General features: G+C 61.0%; 3 protein-coding genes across 4 annotated transcripts in view; 1 reads left to right on the top strand and 2 right to left on the bottom strand.

The window, feature by feature from the left end:
• Positions 1-763: 763 nt before the first annotated feature.
• C11H1orf226 (chromosome 11 C1orf226 homolog) lies at positions 764-4025 on the bottom strand. The gene is given in 5 exon segments (XM_040610112.1): positions 764-2903; positions 3001-3269; positions 3272-3820; positions 3822-3895; positions 3898-4025. Coding segments are annotated over 5 exon segments (1419 nt in total). The 5' UTR covers positions 3929-4025; the 3' UTR covers positions 764-2407.
• On the top strand, positions 3961-5621 carry SPATA46 (spermatogenesis associated 46). Its single transcript, XM_040610113.1, has 2 exons — positions 3961-4111; positions 4723-5621. Exons 1-2 carry the CDS (start codon positions 3961-3963, stop codon positions 5268-5270), a joined length of 699 nt encoding a protein of 232 aa, XP_040466047.1. The 3' UTR covers positions 5271-5621.
• An 89-nt stretch (positions 5622-5710) lies between these two features.
• The window catches only part of LOC121095386 (nitric oxide synthase 1 adaptor protein), a 43014-nt gene continuing 36342 nt past the window's right edge, over positions 5711-12382 (bottom strand). For both annotated transcript variants that reach the window (XM_040610108.1, XM_040610109.1), the window contains exons 9-10: positions 9371-9536; positions 5711-8789 (exon numbers count right to left, since the gene is read on the bottom strand). In XM_040610108.1, the coding sequence (XP_040466042.1) occupies positions 8386-8789; positions 9371-9536 (570 nt within the window). In that variant the 3' untranslated portion in view covers positions 5711-8385. The remainder of the gene's footprint in view (positions 8790-9370; positions 9537-12382) is intronic.

The raw sequence follows: 12382 nt of genomic DNA, 5'->3' as shown, positions 1-12382 counted from the left end.
AGGCCCGCAGCGGGCGGGCTGGGGTCCCCTCGGCCCCGCGGGCCCGTCCTCCCCTCAGCCCCGGCGGTTCATCCCTTCAGCCCCGGGGCCAGTCCTCCCCTCCGCCTCGGAGCGGGCGGGCCTGTCACCTCAGCCCCGAGGCCTGTCCTCCCCTCAAGCCCCGGAGCGGGTGGGCTGCGGTCCCCTCACCCCTGCGGCCAGTCTTCCCCTCAGCCTCGGAGCAGACAGGCTTCGGTGCCCTCAGCGCCGGGGATCTGTCCTCCCCTCAGCCCCGAAGCGGGCGGGCTTCAGTCCCTCAGCAGCTGTGGGGGTCCTACCCCCTCAGCCCAGCCACTGACTGGGGGTCCCATCCCCTCAGCACCAAGCTCAACCAGGCAGCCGTGCCACGCTCAGCCTGGGCACTGCCAGACTCGCCTGATGAGTGCCTGGCTGTGCCGCCGGGCCTGGCTTCCAGGACTGGGGTGCCCTTTGTAGGTGTCAGGCCTCTGGCGGTGCTTTGGGGGGATACTTCCCTTAAACCCATGGCTTTAACACAGCAGACCCTGTCGTCCTATGCGATCAGTCCAGCAGTATGGAACTGGATGGCAGCTTCCTCCAGCTCCCCTCACCTCCATGGGGCTGCCAGGGCCACTGCCTCACTCCTCGGCTGTGCAGCCCCCCCTGCATGAGCACCTGGCAGGTACCTGGCCTTGCTCAGGGGCTTCAGGGCTATACTGAGCTGGGGTTGGCAGTCCCCTTCCATCAAGGGACAGCTACGTGTCGGTGAGTAAAAAAGAAAAAAAAAATTTATTGTGCAATCTGCATATTTTGTCCCAAACTACATACACACCCTAGACAACATAAATAGAGGGACTGGACCAGCAGTGAGGTTCCTTTGTGATTGGCAGGGTTGGAAGATGCTGGTTCCTCAAAAAGTGGCTACAAGCCCTTCTTTCCATGAACATATACAATGCAGTGTAGGTCTAGGCAGCATACACATATACATACTCATGTAGATTTCTGTTTGTGGGGTGGCATCAGCCATGCACAACATAATCACATTATACACAGGGTGTGTTATACCTCAGCACCGACCACAGGCTCTGTGCGTCTCTGGCATCTCCTTCGCTCTTGAGTGAGGCCTTCCCAGTGGCTGAGCACTGCAGAGCCCCAGCGCCACCATGAAAGCCACCACGCTGCCAGGCAAGGAGGCACAGCGGCTACTCCCAGGGCAAAGGCAGCCATGCTCACAACCTCCTTCCTTCAGCAGGACCACAACGTGGCTTTGGGTGGTGGAAGACATTGCTTCAGCCCAGCCACCCTGTGTCACCCAAGAGAAGCTGCAAGCGTACCCCATCCATGACTCCCTAGCTTCCTCCAGACAGAATCTGGTCTTTGGAGCTTTTTTTTCTCAAAAGCACTTTTGCAGTGAGGATGCATGTAAAAGTTCCGAGCAAAAAGTGCCATCTCACAGCTGCTTCCTTGCACCAGCCCAAGGGTCCACAGGCTGCCTAACCTCTCCTGTAATTCATGGTGAAACAATCATAGAGCAGTATCAGAGGACCGCATGGCTTCCTGCATCCCTGTCTTGCAAAGACATCACTGCCCCAGGAAAGGAAGGAGAGGGGTGGTGGGCTTCCTGCTTGCGTGGTGGCTGGGGCAAGACCAAGAAACAAGCGGGAGCTGGAGAGGGTTCTCCTGGGGAGCTCCACTCCCCACCAGAGCCAATGGCCAGCAGCCATGCGGCCCCAGGCATCCAGCCCCGCTCCCCACAAAGCCTGCACTGCAAGCGCATCTCTGAGGCTGGGGCTTCACTGCAAAGAGATGGCACTTGGGAGGAATAACGCTGAGGGGTCAGTACCTGGAGGCGGTCTGGGGCACATCTGCCATCTGGCTCCCTGGCACCAGGCACTAGGGCTGGGTGAGCCTGCTGGCACCCTGGGACGGGGTATCTCAGCAAGCACACAACATAGGGTGGGAAATCCTCCGGACCGGGGCAGTCATCGCAGATGTGGGGAACAGTGTGGGACACTCACCCCAGCAGAGCCAACAGGGCTGGGGGCAGGCTGGCATTTCTGCTCCCACGCACAAGGACCCAGGCTGCTGGGCAAGCCCACCCTTGGTCCCCAGCTCAGCATGGCCCCTGGCTGCGGACAGGATGGTGGCGCCGTGGCAGGATGGGAGCTTTGCACTGACTGGGATGGGGCTGCAGAAACCATAGCAGGATGGGCCGTGCCCCCATGGGTGTTTGGGGAGAAGTGGGGTGTCATGGCTCCCCACACCCCACGCTGGGGCAGCAACGGCTCCTGCCACCCCAGCGCTCCCCACCCCCCCTCCAAAATAATGACCCCAAAACCAGCAAGTAGCAGCGAGAGACATGTTTGGGAGAGCCAGCCCCCACGGTGCCCCTGCCACAGCTCCCCCGCCGCTACTCGAAGGACAGTAGGTCGGGATGGGGCCCTTCCACCTCCCAGCTGGGGGTATGTGGCTCCATCTGCCCCGTGCTCCCCGGTGGCTCATGCTCCAGCAGCCCCTGTCTCCGCGAGGGCTTCTCTGTGCAGGGTGAGGTCTCGGCAGCCCTCTCGCCCACTCGCCTCTGGCTATCCAGGCTGCCCTTATGGATGAGGTCGGGCACGGGGAGGGCACCGGTGGGCTGGTCCCCGCTGGACTCTGGGGTGCCCATCATGCTGGCAACGCCAGGGCATTCTGGAGGGGACGGGTCCCTCATCCCCGACTGCTCCTCTGCAGGGTCAGGGTGGGCTGTGGGCGGTTCAGGGGGCTCTTCCGTGCTGCTCCTTGGGCTGGTCCCTGCCGGCTGTGGTGCGATGAGCATGTCCTGTGGGGTCTTCAGGGCACGCGGCATCCGCTTCTTGGTGACAGGGGGCGGGGGTTCCAGCCGGGGAAAGGCATCCAGCCCCACAGCCCTGCAAGCACAGAGAAGTCACATACAGCCCCGTGCTGAGGCCCCTCCAGCCTGTCCCAATGGCCCCGCCGTGGGGTGTACGCCATGGAGGTGCTCACCCATCCTCACTAGCCGGCTGTCCCGTGTCCAGCATGGCCCCAGCGCTGGCGTTCACCTCCATCACTCCCACGACAGGGAGGCCGGCTGGCTCCTTGCGGCGCAGGAGGTCATTCACCTTGGCCCCCACGGCCTTGCCCAGGTTGCGGAGGTGCTGGCTGCTGGCGGGGCGGGAGGGCTGCAACGGGGTGCCCGCCGTGGCAGGGATGTGCTGTGGCCGGGGGGTAGGTGCCGTGCTGGCGCTGGCGTTCTCAAACATGCTCTGGTCCACTGGAGTGGGAAAGAGAACAGAGAGGGGGTGTGAGCCAGGCTGGATGGGGGACCCTGGCAGGGATGGCATGTCCCAGAGCTGCCTGCCAGTTCCCAACCCAGCAGCGTGGGAACACAATCTGGGGGCCGGGGAGGCTGCTCCTGTGGCCCCGCAGAGGCTGTGGGCAGCCAGGCCATGCCAGGGCTGCACAGGGCAGTGCATGCACTGGGGATAGCATAGGGTGAGTTGGGGTAGCAGCAAGCCCAAGGCTCCACACTGGCACTGCCATCACACTGAGAGCATCTCTTACCTGACACCGAGTGACTTGGGAAGCAGGTTGTGGAAAGAAAGAGAGAGAGAGAGGATTTACCAAGGGAATGGCAAGGGGACAGCAGGCAAGTCCCTTCCGCGCTGCTGGGCAAGACGTGCTGCCGACCCCCTGCCCAGACCTGCCGTGCTGCCTGCAGAGACATCTCATGTGGTGCCAGCCAGGCACCCACAAAGCAGCAGGGGCTCTCTGGGGGCACACACAGCCTGGGCTCTGCACTGCCCACCCCCACAAGGCTCCCTCTCCAGCCCAAGCTGGCTCTCCCCTTGCGCTGGCCAAGCTCCCCAGAGGTCCTGGGGGCTGAGCACACTGCCCAGAGTATCCTGCTATGTACTGCGCACACGTGTGACATCATGCCTTTTATGACATCAGCCAAATAACAGCATGGGTACCGTGGCACAGGAGCCACACAGCGGCTACGCGAGGGTGATGGAGAGCTTTGTGGAGCCCACCGTTTCTATCAGGGCCATGCCCTGTGGCACCAGGACAAGAAGCCTGGAGGCCCCATGCCCCTGGGGCACTGCCAGCCTTCCCGGTGAGCCTGCATGGGGAGGGCTCCCCCGGGCACCCCCCCCCCGGGCACAGCCCTGGCACTGCTCAGCTTCCCGCAGCACAGCGAGGGCTGGTGGGCAGGTGGCCACGGAGGGGTTTTGCTGGGCACATCCTCCTGCATGGGTGGGGAAAAGGGGACCAGGTGGGTCTGTGGCAGCGGGTGCTTTCTGGGAATCTGGTGGGCTCATGCAGTCACACTCCACCTCTGAGCTACACTGGTTTCTCCCCTGTGTCTTCCCAGTAGGAATCCTCAAAGTTGTGGGTGCTGCCCCTAGGAGTGCCAGCTCAGTCCCCACCTTGCTGCCCCTGTGCCAGCCAGCGCAGCCCTCTGCGAGACGGCTCCAGCCGGCTGCTGGGTGAGCCCGGTGCTGTGCCGGTGCCTCAGTGCCCACCACCACCCTGCGCCCATCTCTACCCATGCCCCATGAGGGGAGGGATGCTACCCTCCATGCCGGGGGGACATACTGGGATAGAACCAGCCACCTCTGCATCCCATGGAGACACAGAGGAAGGGTCTCCAGCACAGCTCCCAACCCTGCAAGGGCCAGGTTCTTACGGGGACCCGTGAGTCACTGCAGACCCTTTCCTCCGCAGCCAGCAGCCCCGCAACCCCATCGGTCAGTGAGCCCCCTGCCAGTACCTGCACCATCTACCGGCCCTGGTGCTCGCCCTACAGCTACTTTGTGTGCACCGAAGGAGCCACCCAGCAGCACTGGGGCCGCCTCTCCTGCGGCTCAGCCACCAGCACCCAGGAGGACGAGGAGCCTGATGACCTCTCAGAGATTGTCTGCTCCTCCTCCAGCTCCTCAGACGAGCCCCAGCCCCCCGAGCGGGACAGGCTGGCCAGCAGCAGAGCCAGCATCATGGTCCGGGACATCCTTGCTGCTTCCCAGGGGCAGCCAGTGACCCGGCACGGCTACCAGTGCATGTCGTGCTGCCGCCTCTTCCCCACACTGTGGATGGTCAAGACCCACATCCAGCACAGCTCCCAGGAGGGCTACAGCTGCAAGGTGTACTACCGCAAGCTCAAGGCCCTGCAAGGCGCAGGAGGCTGCAGCTCCCGAGGCAGCGGTGCAGCCCAGCCAGCGGTGCAGCCGCCGCGGGAGGGCACTGCTCCATTGCTCCTGCCGGCGCCGGAATAAATCGTTTTAGGAGCAGCCAGCCCCGTCTGCCTGCTGCTCTTGCCTGCACAACATTTCCGCCATCCTTTAAGAGGCTCTTCCTGACTTCTCCTTCCCCAGCGGCCAAAAATCGCATGAGCCCCTGAAAGCGCCGCTTAGCATCTCTGCAGGGAGCTCTGCTGATGCTGGGGGTGCCCCGGCACCCATGAGCTGTGGGGTCAGCCCTGAGACGAGCCTGGGCTGTGCAGTGGCGGAAGGGGAAGGCTGAACCCCCTGCTACTCCCAGCAATGTTCAGGCACCTCGCTCTGGTGGGCACAAACGAGGGTCCCACTGGGGAAGGTGCTTAGGTTGGAGGGGTCTGTGCAAGGGATGCCACAGCCGGTGCTGACTCCCAGCGTGGAGGGGGAGAGAAGTACAGAAAGAGAGAGAGTCAGTGAGAAGGAAGAGACAACAGAAAGCCTTGAGAAATAGAAAGATTTATTTAGCAAAAGCCAGTCGACTAATGACAACACCCAAGGGTTAAGTGCACTTACATTGACAGATTGGTTTCCCAGATAAGATTGAGTCAACAGTTAGTAACACAACAGTTGTAGGAAAAGAAAGGACAAAAAAATATAGCTATAAATCCCCAGTCAAGGCCCATAACAAAAGTGAGAGGCTAGAGAGGCATCTTGGAGGCAGCGCTGACTGAGGAGAAGGATCATTTACACATGTACACTTGTGGTGCAGCGGGACGCTGGCAGGGTCCCATCCAGCTCCAGCAGCACCCTCAGCCTGTGGGGCACCCACCACCGTCCCCTGCGGGCAGAGCGCTGGGCAGCAGCCTGAGCCCGCGGCTGGTCCCGACAGCTCCTTGTGGGGCACAGCCTGGGCTGGGCATGTGTGGCAGGGACGGGCAGGAGCAGTGGTGTGGGGAGATGGCTCAGCCCTAGCTGCTTTCTGAGACAGCACAGCCTGGAAGAGGGCTCTTGCCTGCTGCTGCTCCTCCCAGGCTTTCCCTTCATCTGCCCTGTGCGTAGGGCCAAGCTCCTGCAGTCCCTTCTCCTGCGCGACCTGTCTGCCCACATGGAAGTCGCGCTCTGAGCTCACCCACACATCCCTACGCTGCCTGCACCACGTCCTCTGCATGCTGTCATCCCCCCCTCTTCCTTCTGGGGAGACCAGCTTCCCACCCCATGCTTTCACCTCCAACCACTGTGAGCTGGCAGTGGGGTGTCGGGGTCCCCAGCAGAGGGGCTGGCACACAGCAGGGTGGGACAGGACATATGGAGGTATTGGTGGCCAGAGGACAGGAGCACCCGTGTCCCAGACAGCACCCACTCCCACTCTGCCTCCTCCATGGCCAGTGCAGGGGGCTCCCCTGGACACCAGGCCACTGCTAGGGACACTGAAACATCCATCCCTCCCACTAGGACTCTAGCTCCTCACAGCACCCAGCCTCCTGCGGCAGAGGGTGCATAGCACAGCCCGTACCGACCCCGAGGGTCTCACCCACACCTCACTCCTCAGCAGCTCTCAGTTCCAAAGGGCAGAAAGAAGTGATGGACCTTCCTCAGCAGCTGGGCTAAGCCCTGGAGGAGAGCAAGAGTTCATGTCTGGGAGATCCTCAGCTAGGGGTTAGTTGCAGGCAGATCTAGCAGAGACAGAGCTGGCAAAGGCAAGAGCAGCAGTGAAGCAACAAAGCAAAGCAGAAGCAGGATAGAAGGGTGTATGGGGAGGAAGGTAACGGTGCCAATTCCCACCTCATCGAGTGTTTCCACAAGGAGCAGGGGGGACATTAGGACTGGTTCACACCCCTTCAGCTGTGGCCTCTTACAGGCTGCAGCAACAGGCAGCTAATAAATGTGTTTGTAGAAAAGAAACAAGCTCTGGATCCCTTGGAGATTGGGATGATCTCCAGGTGGCTCTCAGCCATGGTTATTTTGGGTTCTGGTGGGGGATCCTGAGGTCTTGGATTCACTTTTCTGGAGGGTACAAACCAGAGGCAGGAAGGAGCCCCACTGCAGAGGAAGCAGTTTGCTCCCCATCAAGGGGTGGCAAATGTGCCCATCCCTGCGCAAGGTCGACACCAGCACTGCATCCCCCAGCCCTGGTCTGGGAGCAAACAAGTGCTGGGAAATGGGAGGGTTTTCTACAAAGCAAAGCAGGGAGCCTGTGGTGATGGGGGGTGCAGGGAAGTGCTTGAAAACGTGACTTGAGAGCACCAGAAAGGCTTTGAAACCTCGCAGCCATACCAAGGAGCCCAAGGACTGGACAATGAGGGAAAGGACACTCCACAGCCCCGTGCTGTCTGCCCCGGCTCCCTGCTCCGCACCAAGCCATGCCTTCCTCTCTGCTCCGCAGCCTGGGAGAGAAGCGGGCAGTGCCTGTGTGACCTCCCTCTGCCTTAGGCTGGGACAAACCCTGTCCTGGAAGCGCCACAGACACCATCACCTTGCCAGGAGCTGCTTGTGCCCGGCCACCCTGCACAACCTCACCTCATCCCATCCTTCCAGCTCCTTCCCAGGCTCATCGCCCGCTGCTTCACCTCTCACACGCCCTCGCTGACAGTGCACCATCACCAACCCCAACCACCCCGCTAGCATGGCCCTGGCCTCGTCCCCCACCCTCTCCGCCACGCAGAGAGCCAGACCACCCACCAGCAGCTCTGTCCCTGCCCACTGCCCTGACGCTGCCTCCTTGGTCCCTCTTGTCCCTGCTCACTGCCCCATGCCTGCTCTCTCATTCTCCCAGCGAAAACCTCCACCTGCGTTACTGCTGCCCCACCAGCAGCAGTGGCTAATCCAGCAGGGAGCCCCTTGTTTCTGCCCACCCTCGAAAGGCATCTTGTGGAGCTCAGGGACCAGGGGGTAGCACAAGCGGCTGTCAGCTCACTGTCCGATGCGAAGCGGGGACACTCCAGCTCAGCACACAAGCCCATGCACGCCGGAGCGCAGCACACCCAGCGCACCCCCTCGGCACGGCTGCATCCTCACCTCCGCACACCTCCCGGCCGCGGGCTGGAAGAATCGCGCTCCCTTCTCTGCCCTCTCTCCCTCCGGGCTGTCCCATCCCTGCCAGGGCCAGGGGGCTACGGCCAGGGTCCACCCCAGCTCCGGCAGGGCCCGGCTGCTCTGCACCACCTCCTGCTGACCCCTACACCGCGATCTCATCCTCCAGGCTGTCACCCAGGTCCTGCCTGGGCTGGACATGGAGCAGGTGCGGCGGTTCCTCCTGGGACCAGGAGTCGCGCTCCTCGCTCTCGTCCGTGTTGGACTCATACTCGGAGGCGATGCCCGACTCGCGGAACTTGATGAGCTCCAGGCTGCCCAGCGCTGGCTCCGGGGCGGGTGGCCCCGAGCCTGGCAGAAAGCGGTAGCACTCCAGCTTCACCAGACAGTCGTTCCTACCTATGGGGCTGCCCAGGGTGCTGGGGAAGCCTGAGCCAGAGCCCAGCGGTGGCGGGTGGGTGTCCTCGGGCTGCGGGGTGGTCGGGTCGCAGAGGACGGGGAGGACGTTGGAGCGGAAGGTGATCTCCAGCAGACTGTCCTGGGAGCCCGCTGCAAGAGAAGGGCACGGCTGAGAGACAGGCAGTGCCACCCCGGCTTGCCCGGGCATCCCCCGGCCACCACGGCTGGCTGCAGACTGGCCAGCGGAGGACGTTCTGGGGCCGTTTCGGTGTCAGTCTCCCCACTGCCACCATTCGGAGGGGCTCATTTGGTGACACTGGTGCCTGGAGCTGCTGCTGGCCAACAAAGAGCCAGTTTTGCAGGACAAAAAGTTGTCTGTCTCCCACCCCAGCTCCTGCAGGGAGCTGAGGGCCACATCTGCTGGAGAAGAAGGTCAAGGAGGGGCTCTTGGGCAGGTAAGGAGCTGGCCTAGAGCACGCAGCCACTGGGGAAAGCAGACGTACAGCTGATAGCCGTATGTGACTGCCTGTCCATACAGCCCTCCCCATGCCCCTTCCCACGCTGCATGCAGGCACCCTGCCGCACATGCACAAGCCAGGCCAGAAGGGCACTAATACTTCCCTACACAAAACCACTGGAAGTGCACAAAAACCCCAAGAGAAACACGCACATGCATGTCCTCCACAGACCCAGCTAGCTGTGAGAGAAGAAGAAAGGACAGGAGCGCTTACTGGTGGTGTTCCCCGCCAGCTTCAGCTCCAGCTCCTGCACCTGTTTGACCAGGAGCGAGATGTGCTGCAGCAAGTCCTTGTTCTGGAGCAGGAGCTGGTGCACGCGAGCCTGGGCCTCCAGCCGCGCTGCCGCCTCCGCGGCCAGCTGGTCCTTCAGCAAGTGGACCTGTGTGATGGGAAAGAAGGGGTCAGCGTGTGGGAGATGCTGCTTGAAGGCTGAGAGCTTCAACTCCGGCCACCCCTGCTCATCTACCGGGGCTCACCAGTATCCCACCAAGCTTTGATGAAGAAGCCCAGGTATCTGCAGGTACCCGCAGATGTGATGGGGAGCGGGGGCAAGCAGCAGTGTTGCACCAGGGCACAGAAACTCTAGCGCATGGTCCCCTGGCCTCTCTGGTGGAAAAGCCCAAGGCAAAGGGAGGTGGCACTGACTGGAACTCTTGGCCAGGCACATGTGCCATGAATGCACAAGGAAAGGGCAGCCCAGAAGGAAGCCAGATGGATGCAGAAGAGAAGACAGGCTTGACCAACTGGATGGTGCTGGGCGTGCAAGCCAGCCCTGGCCGAGCTGCCTTTCTGGGCGGGTTTCCCAGAGACAGGGTCCTGCCAGCAGCGCCTGTCGCTAGCAGGGGCTGGAGCATCAGAGCTGTCCTGGAGCTGCAGGCAGCTCCGGCTGCAACAGGCACGACATGCCTGGAGCAACACAGATGGCAGTGCTGCTGGGACACGGTGGCTCTGGGGATGCGACCTGGCTGCTCGCTCTGGCCCCGGAAAGAAATGCCTGGATGTTAGTCCAGGAGGAGTCCATGGGCAAGAAGCTGGTTAATTTCAGCACAACTACGCGTATGCAAGCATCTGTATCACCAGCACCACGCCCCAGGGAAGGTGGGATGCTGCTGGGTGAGGCCAGCCAGGAGCCCCTGCCAGGGGCAGCTTGGGCAGCGCTCTGGTCTGAGCTCAAGCAAGGAGAGCCCCAGGAGCGTACTCTGGACACGGGAGAGCAGTGCAGAGCCACCCGGAGCCCACACCAGCTCAGCACCCCTTCCCTGCCACCCACCCACAGCTCCTACAAATGCCTGCAAGGACTGCACCAGCCACAGCTCATGGGCAACCGGGAGAGCACAGATTAAACATCAAACAAACAAAAACTCAAAACACAAAAGCCCCAACAAACACAAAGACTTTTACCTTGGCCTGGAAGGTGACCTTGGGGAAGAGGAAGGCTGCTAAGGGTGAGGTGCTGCTTCGGCTACAGGGCCCCAAAAGCAGCCCAGCTGGGGACCACCTGCCCCCCTGGATGGGTACCAGGAGGCAGTGCTGCTGCTGCCTGCTTTGTCCTGAGCTGCCCAAACGCAGCCAGCGAGGCAGCGGGGCAGTGCCCTTGGCAGAGCAGGGCTGAAGCGCAGCGAGCTCGAGGCCAGGCCAGGGGCTGGGACTTGCAACTGCCCATGAAGTCAGACCAAGGGCAAAGGGGTGCAATACTTCGTACTCTGAGCAGGCAGCACAGAGAGAGCCCTTTTGGTTTGCCTGTGGGCCATCAGCCAGGTGAGACACTCGACACCATTGCAGCAGGAGCAACCGTCACCTCCTCCTCCTGCTGCCGCTGGTAGGGCAGGGCGGGCACAGCAGCATGGTGGGAAAGGGACTCTCTGCCCAAACACTGGTGGGTGAAGCAGAGACCCCAAGCCGAGCTGGCAGGGATGGAATCACATTTAAATGTTAAGCGGGTGCCAAAGCTTGGTGCTGGCAGCGTCAGCCTGGAAATCACCCTTCCTTGCAGCCCGTATCTGCAGGTGCCTGCAGCAGGGCCCAGGTGATGCTCATGTGATGCCAAGAGAAGATGCGAGCACAGCCCAAACATCGTATCTTGCATATCTGGGACAAGACCCAGGAAGGACTCCTGGCCTTAATTCAAGACAACGAACTCTCACAGGTATCTGGAAACATCTTGCAAAAGCAAGTGTCTGGTCAGTGAGGGAACTAAACGGCGTCTCATCCTCACCCAAGTAATTACAGGCCAACATAATTACAGGATGGTCCCCATAGCAATAGACTAAGCACAGGCCCTGGTCAGCACAGTGGATCTCCCAGCTTTGTTAGTGAAGAATTAAGCCTGTGCTCACTCTGAGAAAAATTGACTCGATACTTTTTGAGAGAAGATGACAAATGCCATTGACAGAGGTGTTGATGTAATGCATGCAGTCATCTGAAAGGCATCTGACATGATAGGACTCAACTTTCTCATTAATAAATTACAATACAAAATCACCACGGTGCGCACTGAAGAGACTGGGGAGCAGCTCAGTGACAAGAACCACCCTGGGGGTGGCCAGGGGTCCAGAGCAGGGCATCAGCTCTTAAGAGAGAGGGGGGTGAGGCCACTGGCTGCCATCCCAGGAGCCAGCCAAGAAATGGCATTAGGCTATTCCATAAGAAGAAAAAGAAATTGCCACCACAAGGCTCTGCAGCTACACAAAACTGGGAATTACTGAAGGTGAGTAGTCCCTACCGCAGATGCACTGCTTGCCTGGCAAGCTCTGCCTGTAGCAACACCATACTTGAGCAGACATCAAGGATTCCCCGAGGATGCAGGTCCCTCTTCCAGAAGGGAAAGCAGCTTCCCAAGACCATGACCCCAGCAGCCACATGGGCTCTTGGGGCAGCAGCTCGGCCAGAAGGACCAATACTGACTTTCTGATGTGAGAAGAAGAAAGCTGCCGCGAACCACAGCAGGCTGCTGGAGCTGATTGCTCAGGCCAGAAAGAAGGTCGAGCAATTGCAGAGAGCACCGAGATGGGTCAGGGAACAACTAAAGCTAAGGTAATCAGTTGGATGAAGCAGCTGGAGTTGCTTAAACGAGAAATACCGGCACGGAGAACGAGCTGTCAGCTGCACAGCCCAGGCAGCACTCGGCTCATCTTTTGTGCAGGGGCCAGGGCAAATGGCCACTCCTCTCCCCTTGCTGCAGAGCCCAGGAGGTGGCCCCTCGCCATCCCCTGTGCCCCAGCTTCC

This window comes from Falco naumanni, chromosome 11, assembly GCF_017639655.2.
Source record: "Falco naumanni isolate bFalNau1 chromosome 11, bFalNau1.pat, whole genome shotgun sequence".
Lineage (NCBI taxonomy): Eukaryota > Metazoa > Chordata > Aves > Falconiformes > Falconidae > Falco > Falco naumanni.
This window is presented reverse-complemented; position numbering and strand designations above follow the sequence as displayed.